The 16,720-nt window shown below is 37.0% G+C and overlaps 1 protein-coding gene across 4 annotated transcripts in view; it reads right to left on the reverse strand.

Annotated features, from left to right (window-relative positions):
- LOC136844392 (uncharacterized) overlaps positions 1 to 16,720 on the reverse strand; it is a 464,343-nt gene that overhangs the window by 317,879 nt on the left and 129,744 nt on the right. For all 4 annotated transcript variants that reach the window (XM_067113510.1, XM_067113509.1, XM_067113511.1 and 1 more), the window contains exon 3: positions 13,515 to 14,291. In XM_067113510.1, the coding sequence (XP_066969611.1) occupies positions 13,515 to 14,291 (777 nt within the window). The remainder of the gene's footprint in view (positions 1 to 13,514; positions 14,292 to 16,720) is intronic.

A 16,720-nucleotide genomic window follows, 5' to 3' on the forward strand; every position in this document is an offset into this window, starting at 1 on the left:
TTAACAAATCGATCAATACCTCAAAGCCACGACAAAATTCGGGTATATCCTCCTGCTGCTCTAACTATACCCTAGTGTTCAATAACATCAAGACTAAAGACCATAGTACAAATTATTTCGTTTTCATATCAACGCACTATAAGTAATGACACAAAAATAACACTTACAAACTGGGACCAGTATATCGCTGATGTAATTTACCCAAAAAGTATTTTATTTTCATCATTCATTTTCCGGCAGGCTCTGGAGAGGATCAGTACCTCGTATGAATAATATACATGGGCATGCATTTATTTGTATCATATCTATATATATATATAGAGAATTATATATATATATATATATATATATATATATATATATATATATATATATATATATATATATATATATATATATATATATATATATATATATATATATATATATATATATATATATATATATATATGGTAACACTGAAATGCATAATTAAGTAAAAATTGAAGGAAACGTAAAACCACTATCGTATTTTAATTCAAAACAAGGTTTAAAGGACCGCTGTCAATAACTTATTGCGTGTTAGAAAAATACGCAATTTCTTACCATTATGCCTATGGCATTATCCTTCCAATAACTTTCACTACTGACTCAAATTCAGAATGATTTATTTTTTACTCATATTGAGAATGACTCACACTTCTGACTCCTGAATATTCTGACAGGATAACTTCGGCTCGAGTGATTTCAACTCTTAGAGTAACGTTTACAGTCATTCTTCTTTCGAAGGGAATCACCACCTAATGTAATACGTGTGACTAAAGCACTGTCATCCGCAACGAAGGAGAAATGAAAAGTCTGAATGCCGCTTGCAAACCTATAACCCAGTACTCAACATTTTTTTACGGGAATATTAGGCAAAACGAAATTTTGCTTTGTTTGAAGCATAACCGAAGTATAACTATTATTTTTAGTACAAAGAATCTTTAACAAAAGAATACCTATGAAACTTTTCTGATCAGAATTTGATAAGACAATGTAAGTTCGATAGCTCTCTTGAAAAAATAAAATCCGAGCTAATTTATTCAGACCCCAAATCCTTAAGCTACACCCAAATCACAGCATTTTATCCAAGAGCATCACCCCAACTAACCCCTATTCTCTCTCTCTCTCTCCCTCTCTTTCCTTGTCTCATATTTTACATCCTAAGCTAATTTTCTCAGGACGCCCCAGAGATAATTCTGAGTAAGAAATTTCGTCGCCAATATTTGCTCTCTTACACCTCTTAATTTATATATTATCTGCATCTTTTTAAATTAAGGGACCAAAATAACACTCTCATAAACCGGAATGATACAGATCAGTTACTCTAGACTAATTTTGATGATGTTACGATTAACTTCCCTTACTTTCCTCATATGATAAATACTAATATAGTACACATTCTCGACTACTTGTCAGTTGTTTAGCCCAAAAGCGAACAAACAATAACTTTCATTCATTAGAGGAAACTACAGAAAAATACAGATCCATCACTTTCTATAAAAAAAAAACACACACACACACAAGAATAATCCGAAAAAATTACCAAATTAAAGAAAATAAAAAACACAGCACCTTGGACTGAAAAAAGATTAATGGATATATGAAAGATATGAAATGCACGTAGAATTCCGTAATTCTTGCCCACAACGGAAGTCACTTCGCACTTCGCTTCGCTTTGTTTTCCAAAATAATAATCCAAGAGGAACCTGTAACATCCCACGCGAGTGACAGGAAATGCTCCCATTAGGTGGTGGCCATTACGGTACCCCATATCTCTTACTTTATTATGAGAACACATCTCCGTCACATTACCATATATTATTCGAAATGCCAACACATTCATATGGAACGAGTCAAAATGACCATACACTTGTGGCGGAAGACTCCACAGAATGGAATTTGTATACGTAAAAAGAGAGACAAATGAATGGTTCCCACTGCTCTTGGATCGCAGTGGTGTTGTGCCTCTCTTGCCAGCCAACGACCATCACAGAGAAGCCTTTTGTCACTCACAGGCAAGATATAGGAAGATCATCACCAGAAGAAAGAAAACACGGTTCTGACAAATACATAAAGCAAAACACAAGCGAAAATGACAAATGACTAAAGATAAACAAAGCGACAAACAAATACATGAATAAACAGTAGCTGAGAAATGTAAAAAAAAAAAATTATTTTACTGCTGGCAGTAGCTTTTGAAATGGAAGTACTCTTTACCCGGTTCTATTCCAGCAAGTTACTTGACTTAAAGGCATTTCATACCTTTTACAGGTGTAAAAGTTACAAAGACGAGCCAACAATGGGGTAGTACCCCTGCCTCATCTATCTATGATGTGCAAGAGTCGTCAGATGAAAAACTTAGCGTTTGATCAGAGAGAGAGAGAGAGAGAGAGAGAGAGAGAGAGAGAGAGAGAGGGAGAGAGAGAGAGAGAGAGATTATGACTTTGATCTTATCCCTTTCTTGTGTTCTGTTTTCTCCTGTACAGTGTTTTCTCTCTCTCTCACTCTCTCTCTCTCTCTCTCTCTCTCTCTCTCCCCCTCGTTTACAATGAAAAAACGACGCATAAAAAAGAGAATATCTTGAATTTGAATCGATATTTCCAATACGCACATACACACATCGCACCCTCTACATTAAAAGAGTATTGATAGGCCGTACATACACCGGAGCCGTTCTCCTCCAGGCTCTTACCCAACCTTAATATCCTCGACTTTCACAACGCCCTTGCCCCTCGGTCCACCTCCACCTCCTCCTCCTCCTCCTCTACTAAATATTACTCTACCATACCTCCAAACACCTTCGAGATATGGGGATGAATACCTGAGACTTCCTTATATCACTTTCCAATAGGCAAATGTTATTCACAGATGCCACATTTCTCCCGCACCGATTCTCTAGATTCTTCGTAAAGGCAAGTGCTGTTTCTACTTCCTTCGTTTCTTGATCTTATTCTTCTTTCTGAATACTAAGTGATTTCCTTTTTCCAAGAAACTCGTGAAGTCTATATGTGCAAAGACACGCAATTCCATACACTGAAGTCATAAGGTTTACAGTCTTTCAAATATTGCGCTCATATTTTTTTTTTACAAATACGTATTCACTAAAAGGCTAAGGAATTCGTGGTATGCTCAAAGCCTTGGCCATTTATTTTTTGGTAAGATGCTACCTAATAAATTATTCTTCATTCATTACTTCAAAGCATGCTCACAGACTCATATGCCCCTTGAGAAAAATTAATTCCTGCCTTTGGCCTTTGTTAATATTACACTCTCCTAATCCTTCGTCTCTCTCAGAGGAATAATTTCTTCTTCCCCCTACTTCTCCTTTCGCTCCCCTCCTCCTCCTCCTCCGCCTTCGCCTCTCCTTTTCTCCTCCAAAGGTAGGCGACTGTGGTTCCGGGGAGGTCATAAATTCACGCTTTTGTCTCCCATAGGAACAGTGCCAGACCGCACATATATTTTCATACCCTCACAAAATATTCCCCTCATCTCGTTTCTTTCTCTCTCTCCAGACTATTTCGTATGGTTGGATGGTTGGATGGATGGATGGGTGAGCAATGAGCAAAATGACGTGCTCTCTCTCTCTCTCTCTCTCTCTCTCTCTCTCTCTCTCTCTCTCTCTCTCTCTCTCTCTCTCTCTCTCTCTCTCAAGTGCTAGGGTGCGTTTGTATGTTCGTAATATCAAAATCCTTTTAGATTAACTAATTATATTCGTCTTGTATAATGGTACCCCACAATACTTCTCTTAATCTAACTTAACGTTAAATAAACTAGTGAACGAAAGAAACTGTGGAAGACATATTTCAAATTATTTAGCCAAAAAAATAAATAACACAAAGGCTCAGTAAAACGGTTTCGTACAGCACATGTAAATTCTGGGCCAAAATATGCAACGAGACTGCAACATTTCAACCTGGACTAAATTAATAATTCATAAACCGATGCGTAAGTAGGGCCACTTTGCTTATCTCCAGCATTCAGAACTGTACGTAAAATTTCCACGGTACAGTACATAGAGCAGTACGTAAAATAAAAAGGCTATCACATCACAAACAATTAAAGTTTCGTTTAATCTTTAATGACGATAATAAACCAAAGCTGTTTTTAAATCACAAGTAGTCTTTCGATGATTCAAACCAAGACTACCTGGTCACCATCCAGCTTGTGCTCATGGAAACCACTCACCATCCAGCTTATGGAAACCATAATACCTGGTCATAATCCAGCTAATGGAAACCATAATATCTGGTCATTATCCAGCTTATGGAAACCAAAATACCTGGTCATCATCCAGGTTACGGAAACCATAATACCTGGTCATCCTCCAGCTTATGGAATCCATAATACATGGTCACCATCCAGCTTATGGAAACGATAATACCTGGTTATCCTCCAGCTTATGGAAACCATAATACCTGGTCATCATCCAGCTTATGGAAACCATAATACCTGGTCATCATCCAGCTTATGGAAACTATAATAAGTGGTCACCATCCGCTTATGGAAACAATAATACCTGGTCACCATCCGCCTATGGAAACCATAATACCTGGTCACCATCCAGCTTATGCTTATGGAAACCATAATACCTGGTCACCATCCAGCTTATGAACACTAATAACTGGTCATTATCCAGCTTATGGAAACCATAATACTTGGTCATCCTCCAGCTTACGGAAACCATAATACCTGGTCATCCTCCAGCTTACGGAAACCATAATACTTGGTCATCCTTCAGCTTATGGAATTCATAATACCGGGTTACCATCTAGCTTATGGAAACCATAATACCTGGTCATCCTCCAGCTTATGGAAACCACAATACCTGGTTATCATCCAGCTTATGGAAACCATAATACGTGGTCACCATCCAGCTTATGGAAACCATAATACCTGGTCACCATCCAGCTTATGGAAACCGTAATACCTGGTCATCCTCTAGCTTACAGAAACCATAATACCTGGTCATCCTCCCAAACCACAATACCTGGTCATCATTCAGCTTATGGAAACCATAATACCTGGTTACCATCCAGCTTATGGAAACCATAATACCTGGTCATTATCCAGCTCATGGAAACCATAATACCTGGTCATTATCCAGCTCATGGAAACCATAATACCTGGTCATCCTCCAGGTTACGGAATCCATAATACCTGGTCATCCTCCCAAACCATAATACCTGGTCATCATCCAGCTTAGGGGAAACCATAATACCTGGTCATCCTCCAGCTTATGGAAACCATAATACCTGGTCATTATCTAGCTTATGGAAACCATAATACCTTGTCATCCTCCAGCTTATGGAGTCCATAATACGTGGTCACCATCCAGCTTTTGGAATCCATAATACCTGGTCATTATCTAGCTTTTGGAAACCATAATACCTGGTCATCCTCCAGCTTATGGAAACCATAATACCTGGTCATGCTCCGGCTTACGGAAACCATAATACCTGGTCATCCTCCAGCTTATGGAATCCATAATAACTGGTCACCATCCAGCTTATGGAAACCATAATACCTGGTCATCATCCAGCTTATGGAATCCATAATACTTGGTCATCCTCCAGCTTATGGAATCTATAATACGTGGTCATCCTCCAGCTTATGGAATCCATAATACTTGGTCATCCTCCAGCTTTTTGGGAACCATAATACCTGGTCATCATCCAGCTTATAGAATCCGTAATATGTGGTCACCATCCAACTTATGGAAACCATAATACCTAGTGGTCATCCAACTAATGGAAACTATAATATCTGGTCACCATCTCGCTTAAGAAAACCATATGTGGTAGCAGGGATAATCTAAATACCACAATTATGGACACATATACCTCCAGTCAATCAAAAAAAGAAAATATTGAGACAAGTCTACGTATGGCATGCTCAACCTACCGTTTATCACTTGAAGTCCCATTTCAGTTGGTTCTAATTATGAAGTATACAAACACGCACACACACCTGTGTGTATGTATATGTATATGTATATGTATATGTATATGTATATAAATATATATATATATATATATATATATATATATATATATATATATATAGAGCCTCGATGGCACAGTCGGTTACAGCAGCAGCTTCGGACTTCGTAGAGGTCTGTGGCGCGGTTCAAATCCGCAGCCGACTGATCAGAGAGGCGACACTTTGCTATCCGTGTAGACACCCTGGGATTATGTGTAATCAACGGATAGGTTTGTAAAAAAGCAAATGGGTGTTACCAGACTAAATACACACACAAACAAAGCATCTAACATCTTCTAAAAACACCGCAAACATCTCACACGTCTCCGAACTCTCGACCTGCCCGAGCAACAACTTCGCTGCTGGGAGAAAGGGCGTTGGGTCTGGTATGATACATGTACCATACGCTACCGGGGTCTAAGCGATGTCAGCAGGCAGCCGATCGAGACCACGGTCTACCCCAAAGCCAAATCAGAAAGTCCTTCAAAAGAAGGCATCGTGCCACCCCATACAAAAATGGAAAAAGCACGTTAAAAAGAAGAAGAAGAATAAGAAGATATATATATATATATATATATATATATATATATATATATATATATATATATATATATATATATATATATATATATATATATATATATATATATAATGTATGTATGTATATTTATGTTATCTCTTCATTACGTGTTTCAGATGTATCCATAACAAATCCAAAAGCAATCTTTATAAAATTTGTATACAAAAATATCCCAATAATACCTCAAATAATTTTTGCTTTTGTTTTACCTCAACTGATTTGGTCAGTCCTTCCCGGCGAATGCACATTTCATATAGTCTTCTTTCTCATATCTGGCAGGAAACACGGGAGAATTACGAAATCCTCTGTATCCCAATAATTTTGGCACGAAGAGTTTTGCGCAAATCGAATCTTTATTCAACGGAAATAATCAGTTTCTGAAGTCATGCTGGAACATATTTGGCATGGAAAATGCTCATGTCACTTTTCGTAAAAGCTCAGCAGTGATGCATTTTGCACGTCAACGGATTCGCTTACAGTAAATGCAATCTGGACTCGATACATACATACATACACACATATATATGGTGTATATATATACACATACATTATATACATATATATATAAATAGATAGATAAATCATGAAATGTAATGTAATAATTTTTAGTAATCACAAGACGTTTAGATGGAGGCGTAATCTATTTGATAAACTTCAATTTTACAAAAATTCTTAAAAGTGATCTTAGGGCGAGTCCACCCAAAAACTCTTTTACACAATCTTTACACAACCTCCACACCACCATAATGCCAACTGTCCACAAACGGCCTGCGCATGCGAGTCAATTCCACTTCCTCGTCAGATCCCCTCTCTCTCTCTCTCTCTCTCTCTCTCTCTCTCTCTCTCTCTCTCTTCTATAGATTCCTCTGTGAATTGAAATTCCTGACCTGCTTTTTGAAGGGGAGCAGACTTTTCTAACATCGTTGGCACTTCACGCATTTATACAGTCCTTCTCTTTCCCCTTTTTCCCAATTCAAAATGCTTCCTATCTTATGTGCTTTAATACTCCTCACAATCTTTTTGTAGGGACAAAACTGGTAAAATGCCGAAAACAAAGATCGCAGGTCCATAGGATTACATGTTATCTTGAGTAAGCAATGCATTAAGAAAACACGAGTTATCCCTAACACTTCTTGAAAAACCTATAAATAAGGTAAAAGGCAGAAATATAATCATAATTATCAGTTCATTAAGCTTGAGACTTACGACACACATGCACACAATATATATATATATATATATATATATATATATATATATATATATATATATATATATATATATATGTATATATATGTGTGTGTACATGTATACATATAAATGTATGTGTGCTCACTGTGTGAGCGTGTGTGGGAGTTTACTGTATTCATCTCCATAAAAATTTCCAGATAGTTTCGTCAAGGAAGAATTCCCAAGTAATACACATTAAACTATCTACTGTAGAATATACAGTAGAAATCCTCGTTGAGACTTCCGTAGCCAAAGAAAAACTATTCAATTACCCGTATTTAAATAATGAAACAAAAAATGAACCACTATGTTGACGAAACCGTTTTTTCTATCAGTAACCGTCTCACCCGATGTAAACGACATCATATCTTAACGAAGTCTTCTATTTTTTTCCCATCGCCAAAAAAAATTCTCTATAAAATTCTACGGAGATTGTTCCAGTTATATTCATCTCGCGTCGAAGTGTTTCGGCCATCGCAAATATACCCGCAGGAGAGTTTTCCACAATGCTGCGTTCGCTTCCCCTGTCGGCCGCATGAATGTTTTACTATTCTTCATCAGTTCCTCCACATTTTGATCAAGAATTACAGCTCACCGGTTGCTCTTGTTCGAAAGCCCAAATGAAATGACTCGCGTTAATGAAGAGCCAATGTCGCTCTCATTGGGAACTCGACTTCCCTTCACACAAGGCCTCCCTCGACCACACCACACCACACCAGACCAAGGGAACGGAATGGTGGGAAGGGGGGTTGGGGTTGTCTAGATGGTGGGACCCGACTTTTCTGGAGGGGGAGGGGATAGGGTGTGGGTGGATGGAAGTTATGGTGCGAGGGAGCTGCGGAGAATTTCCATTGGAAGGGAAAAGTACGAATATGTGGAACAGATAAAAAAAAAAAATGATTGAAAAAGAGGACTCCAGGGAATCCGAATAGACTACATCAAGGGGAGTGACATGTCTTATGAAAAAAAAATCTTAGAGAACGTAATTGTACAAAATCGACAGTTTAACTGACACATCTGTAGAGCACCACACACAAACCTAAACAGTGTATATGTATATGTATATGTGTATACATATGTATATACATACATACATATAAATATAGTTTGTGTGTACGTTTGTATTCAATCTGACGTTTAATAGACAACAGAATTCCCATACTAGAGAACAAAAGTTACGACAACAAAAAACCTTTCAATACAGTTTCTGCAATACGGACCCTTCGTATCATCCCTCGGATTTTCGGGTTTTCTTCGCACCCTGCCATATACATGGACATTTCTCTTTCTATTACCATATAGGCAAAACAGTTTCGGTCCCTTTCAGCGCCTCTGAGATCCAGAGATTGAGTTTGGAAATAGGACTTTAGGTTAAATCAGTCAGGCCCTGCAGTACGTTGAATAAATGATGCAAGCGGAAACACCGTCTGACACTGCGGAGGCTTTGTTGACCTGTCTTTACCCAGAGACGGAATATAAGGGAGCGCTCGTCTCTGTCAAGGCAGCAAGGAATCAGTGAATGAAAACTGTGTTCATCGTTCAGTTCTTTTTTTTTTTATCGTTTGAAATTTATGAAAAAGATAGAGACCACTTTTTCTAATGTTTCTAATTAAAACTTATCTCTAGTAAAATCGCGTGTTTTTCTACCGGAGAGGAAAAAAATTCTAGTTATGCAAATAAGCAGCTCAGCAACGGCTTTGACGGAGGACATAAATAGAGCAGCATGGACACCACTGCCAAAGCAGCCAACAATTCCGTGAACATTCATTTGACTGTAAAGCGGATCTTACTATGCAGATCGAGGTTGAATGAAAGACCGGATACATTTCTGTGCGCGGTTGAAAAACGAAAATATGTGCGTAAATGCTAAAAATCTTGAAGAACATCCATTATGGTCAGGAAGTGTAAAACAATACACCTATGAGAGAGAAATGATACTTCAAACGAAGTAAATTCATTCTTGTGATGACAATAAAAGCAGGGTTCATTGAGTGAACGACTTCTTGTTCCCATATACAAACACATGAATTACACACAAACATACTATCAATATATATATATGTGTAAATATATATATATATATATATATATATATATATATATATATATATATATATATATATATATATATATATATATATATATACATACATATATACATTATATATATAATGTATATGTGTATATGTGTGTATATGTATATTATATATATATATATGTATATATATATATTTACATATATATATTGATAGTATGTTTGTGTGTAATTCATGTGTTTGTATATGGGAACAAGAAGTCGTTCATTCAATGAACCTTGCTTTTATTGTCATCACAAGACTGAATTTACTTCGTTTGAAATATCATTTCTCTCTCATAGGTGTATTGTTTTACACTTCCTAACCATAATGGGTCTTCTCCAAGATTTTTAGCATTTACGCACATATATATACCTGCGTGTATATATATAAATTATATATACACACACGTTCTTAGTTTCTATAATCAGTTATGGTTGGTAGCAAAGACGCAACGTTTCCATGGAAGAAAACGACTACGAACAAACGTAGAAAACTTTTCTTCTCGTCCAAAATCTCACACAACATAAATGAAAACGCTTGGTAAAACCTTCACAAAATACAAAAATCTTCCAAGTTAGGCACACAGGAAACAGCTGCTGTGCAGAGCGACCTTTGCCAGGCTGGACTGACAAAATGGGCAGGTTATGAGCTGAATGCCGAAACAGTGAAAAAAAGAGGAGGGTTTCCTTACAACCCCAAATTGAAAACAGATCTGACAGAAGATTTATGATTTATGGGTCGTTCTACTTTATCAGTGTCTTCATTTTTCAAAAGGGAAGGCGTAATTAATTTCCCTCCAGGGACTCGGACGCTTTCCTTTTTATATATCCTCAAGCACTGGTAATTTTCTCTCTCAAAACAAAAATAACGACAGAGAAATGGAAATACTCCATTTGAAATGATTGATTATTGTCAATAAACCAATCTAATACGTTCAGTTAACAGACAGCATGACTCGTTTGCCTCTCTCTCTCTCTCTCTCTCTCTCTCTCTCTCTCTCTCTCTCTCTCTCTCTCTCTCTCTCCTCATTACTTCACAAGCCAAGCCACAAAGCAACACCTCTACATTTTTCTGACTGGAGGTTTCGAAACTCCTTTTACGAACGAAGAAAAAAAAAACCTTTAGGATTTCCGAAAGCTTTTTTTTTTTTTTATTCTTTTTGCGGCTTAGAGCCTCCTCCTACCCATGTGCTCCCCTTGATTGGCATCCCCACCAACTATCATCAATATTCACTACAAGTGGAAAAGTGGGACGGGAGGGAGGAGGAGGATAAACTCGCAACCCCCAACCCCTCCCCCCACCTCCCCAATTTCTCCCTTTGGTGCGTCTATACGCTTTCTATTCTTTTATTCATTTATCGTCCTTTTTTTTTTCTTTTATTTTCAAGAATAAATTCTGAGTAGTATCCCAAAATAGATCTGAGAGGCAAATCATTTAGAAATTCTACATTGAAATGAAATGAAATTTTCATCGGTTTCTTTCAAAGTGCGAAAGTGCGTCTTTCCATTTTGTTTTCGAGTCCAACTGAACCAGTATAAAATTTATATATGTGAATCTTTGTATTTATGTGTGTATATATATACATATACACACACACACACACACACACACACATATATATATATATATATATATATATATATATATATATATATATATATATATATATATATATATATATATATATATATATATATATAAACTATCAACTGGCAGGTGCCTCCTTTAATGCAATGGAAACCAGTCATAAGATGGATCATGCTACCGTAAAGTTTTTTTTTTTTTTTTTTGTGGTAACCAGCAATCACCTAAACCTCGATTCGAGAACCTAACGTGTGTGAATGCGCACGCACACGTATTTCTCCGCTACCTTTCCAACTCAATCCTTGCAGGAAAGTCGTCTGGTGACGAGGAAGGAACCAGAAAAAGCCGAAATGCTCCCGTGGATCGACACAGAATGCTCCGAGCGAGGAACCACCGAACACGAATATCCAACCGCAGGACGGAGAAGAAGCAGAGTAAAAACCCCTTACTTGTTTCTGCCAACATTTATCGCAATCTGGCGGTCATCCTCTGGGGAATTTGTGTCTTCGATGAAACCGAACCGTTTTGTGAAAACCATTTTTCAAGTTATAATGCGGAAAACGTTCTTGCTAGTTCTTTTCTGAGTGCAATTGGTGGTTAAAATTTATAAATTACATTACCATGTTTTTTCCAGTTTGTTAGAATAAACCATATTATTAGCGCTTGTCTAACAAATACCATGGTTTCTTTACTTCCATTATGAAGAGAATCTTCCAGTGATTTTCAACTTTAACTCGCCGGATTAGGTTTTACAGGGGCGTTAGGTTAAATATAAATCTAAAAAATCATTTAAAAAATACTTCGACACTGCACCCTTTTTGATACAAGACAATACAGACAAAAAGTGAAATAAAAAATAAACTTTTCGAGCTGTACTCTCTCTCTCTCTCTCTCTCTGCCAATCCAATTAGATTTGTAATATCTATTAATTAACAGCACTTGCATTCAGTAATTCCGTTCAATTTCCCAACTAATTAATGGCGGGAGCCCTCGCTTTCAAGCGCTTTTTCCCCCTTTCACGGGGAGGCAGACATGAAGGATACCGTAAGCTTTATCAGCGGTCGAACGCTCATGCGTATTTTATTCACACGCACACACATTCATATATATATATATATATATATATATATATATATATATATATATATATATATATATATATATATATAAATAATATATAAATATATATATATATATATATATATATATATATATATACATATATACATATATACAGTATATGTATACATATATGTATATATATACTTCCATATAATTCAGTTCTGAATTTACACTATAATTAAAAAGAACAATATGTATATCTCACACAAAGGCAAAGAAAAAGTCAAAACGGGCTCTTACATGATACAGTAAGATACATTATGATCTGACAGCAAAATCGATGTAATTGTAACCATACTGTTTTTTTTTTTTTTATTGTAGAGGATGGTTGGTTTATTATTTAAGGATTCTAAACGGTTCTTCTTTCGCCTCTCAACGATTGTAGCTGAACCTTAGAAAGCGTTTACTTAAAAATTACGAGTTGAAGAATAAATGCCTCGATTTCTGTTACTCAGAAATTAATTTTACGGTGGTCATTTTATCTTTTATATTTCCAGCGGGACTCAAAGAACGTCTAAATTGCTAGAGACAAGTCCTAGATAAAATAATCTCATCCCCAGTAAATTTTAGTGTAATTCTAGTTACTAGACATCAACTAGTACTTAATGTAATTTTAGTTACTGAATAACACAGTAAAACTATTAGCGCTTCCACGTCAATTAAATTCATTACCTCTAATAACACGACTTAATCTAATTTACATTGATGAAAACATCAGACGTACAGCGACTAGTTGGAAAGTTTTTGAACTTAATATTTTGCAACTGGAAACGAAAAAGCAAGGCGACACATCGAAGAGGAAAGTTGTAAGTTGAAAAGCTGAATGGAGGGAGAGTGGGAACTGAGCGAGGGAGCAGCCCTTCCCGCAAAGCAGATCAAAACCACCCAGTCCAAGCAGAAGCATCAGAAACACTTACTTCGACAGATTCTCTTCTTCCAGATGTTTCAATTTCTTTTTTCTCTTTTCGTCCCTTCTGTCGTCCTTCTTTTTAATCTTCTTATCGTCAATGTCGAGACATTTCGTGTCGATATCGATGTCCTCCACCAGGAGGTCGGTCGGGGGCTGCAGCTGGTGCACCTGCGGGAGGTCCGCGTGGAGTTCCTGGTGCTGGTGCAACTGTTGTTGTTGGTAGTGATGATGTAGGTGTTGGGTGACATCGAGGTCTTGTACTGGAGTGAGTTCGATAGGAGGCGGCGAGAGTGAGGTGGTGGTGTTATTTTGTACCGTATCAATGATGGTGGCGGTGAGAGTAGCCGTTGGGGAGAGAATGGCCGGGGGGTTATTGTTGTCCAACTCCTCCAAGTCGTCCTTGGCAGTTTTTAGCTTGACCTTGGCCTTTTTCTCCCTCCGCTCCTCCGCGTGGTTGCTGTCGTGTCTCATCCGAGGCTCCAGGATGGTTTGCGTTTCGTACTCCTGGTCGTCCTCCAGTCTCAGGCGGTTCTCCTGATTCCACTTCCTGTCGGAGGATTCCTCTCGGAGGTCCTTCAGGTGGTTGTTGTTCTTGGGGGTCTTCTCGCCGGCCTTCGCAGAATGCCTGCCTGACCTGCGGTTGTCCCGTGACCTCGGGGCGTGCCGCGGGGAATCCAAGCTGACCTCGTGGTCTTCCATGGGATCTTGATGGCGGGCTGTGCGACGGGACGTCACCTCACTGTAACGATCACATTCACCGTTCGACTCTCTCGTTCTGCCGTTTCTGGAAGGAGATAGAGAATCAGGTTACCGGTTACTGTACATACTCTACAAGGGCAGACATGTGCGGGATTTTCTAACAGAGACCTTTTTGATGACATGCATCTCTGAACCAGTTTTATATATAATAACCCCGTTAGGGCCTTTTCACTGTATCTATCAAATAACCAAAAACCATAAACATTTTGGTGAAAATCATGGGAAATTATGAAAAATAACAAAAGAGAACATATAAATTGTAATCTCTGGCTTCACTGAAGTCACATACATACATATGTATGTGTATATATATATAAAATTTTCAAACATATATAATGATTACCTAGATGTTGTACACTCATTAATCATATGCATTTAATGCATTACCTGCGACAAAATTACAGAAGGATGTAATTTACTGGTAATACAAAGACAGACAGGTTATTTTAAAACATCTAAATGCACTTCATTAGAACCGACCATATTTGGAGAAAATTCTGAGCGCAAGTAGTCACAACCCTAAGACAATTAGTTATACAAAAGCTTACTTCGTTTTTATTATGTATACACTCAACATGTGACACTTCCAAATTATTATTTAAGGCTTTTAACGAATTTATGATATTAATTCATAATGCCCTTTATTAATGGAGCTTTTTTTGGGAAGGACTCGCAAGTAACAATTGTACACAACAGAATCATGAAATACATATAACACTTTTATCATTAAAACAGTTTTAACATAAACGTTATCGACAAATGAAATGGTATTATTGAGAAAATATGTAAAACTTCACGTTTTATCATGGCTATTTAAATACCGTACTGAGACCAAAGAACCCAATTTGTATTAATTCATAATTTCACTGATTCATGGCAAATCTGATACAGGTTCTTCCTAAGTGATATTAAACAGAGGGTTGCACTAATGCTGTCAAAATCTTCCTTCAATTCCACCTTCAGCAAATTTACACCATCGTTACAGCCGACAGTTTCGTCTGTAAAATACGACTGCTGGTGAAAAAGGGACAATCACCATCATAACCATTTTTCATCGTAACACAAGGAAAAACGTCAATAAAACTTAGATGACAATCTGTACGAGTAGTGGCTGAAAAGTCTATGAAAAATGGATATAACTTCCCGTTTCATTGGAAGTTACAGGCCAACATTTCTTCCGAGAACGACCATGAGAATGCTCATTGCACACCGGCCAGAATTATTGACAAAATGTGAAGGCAACGTTATTAATGAATGAATGGCGATGTGGACATGTTTATCTCAAGAATAGCGGCTTTCGGAAAGTAGGGCAGGGGGTCCTGTAAAACCTAAAAGGTTTCCGAGAGTTGCACTGGAGTCGGGAAAAACTTGAAACCGAAAAACAGTGAGAGTGTGAAGCAAACCTCATTTTTACTTTCAGAGCCTCGTCTGGTTTTATGGAGTGTTCTCACAAAGGAGAATTCGTTCGTTATCTAGTGCCAGATTTTATCCTTCCCTTCCCGCTCTAGTGAAACCCTGGGTTCGCTGCAAAGTTTTTCCTCTCTTTTTGGCTCTCGAAGGTTTCACTATTCGATCAAAATGACCATTTGGGAAAAAAGGAATGAACTCACGAAGTTAATATAATATATATATATATATATATATATATATATATATATATATATATATATATATATATATATATATATATTAGATGTATACTTGCAAGTACATACAATTATGAATGAATAAAGGTATTAACTCTAGGCGCTAAAAGTTAATACTACCAGCTCACTACGTAAGGGAGAGAAATCTAACCCCAATTGTTCATATTCGAAGTTTCAACTAAATAAAGACGTGTCATACAAATGCGAATGGTTGTTATTTGAAAAAGCATTTTCAAAAAATGAACAAATTCATTTATCTAAGTGAATAAATATAAAGAGTGTAACACTGCTCTGCAACAAATGGACTAGTTGTTTCACTGCTCTACATGAAATTAAATGGAGAAAATTCATTTGTAACATACACAACAAAGATATCGCTATCAAGAATAAATATGCACCATGTCTGGCAGAGAAATTAACCGTCTCTAAATTATTCATCATCTTTTATATTGACCTTATGGATAACAATACAACATTATGAAAAGTTGAGAGAGTCTGTGAAAACAACATAAGAAAATATTTTTTACAAAAAATTATATTCTGTACCCTTCAACCTTAAAATCGACACTTGCATCCCAGCTTATAGAAAAAAATTGAGCTTTACATTTTGTTACCCGACTATTTCCCAAACATCACTTTTTTTAACATCTTTCAGGACCTGAGTAATTTTTCCAAACTAATCCCATTTCTTCCTTCTACTTTTCTGGCATCTTCCTTACAGCTACTATATAACTGCACATTCCATTCACTATGATTTTAAAAATGTTATTTCGGTCCTCACTTCCACTGTTTCTCAATGCCGAATACT

The sequence above is a fragment of the Macrobrachium rosenbergii genome, chromosome 12, assembly GCF_040412425.1.
Source record: "Macrobrachium rosenbergii isolate ZJJX-2024 chromosome 12, ASM4041242v1, whole genome shotgun sequence".
NCBI lineage: Eukaryota > Metazoa > Arthropoda > Malacostraca > Decapoda > Palaemonidae > Macrobrachium > Macrobrachium rosenbergii.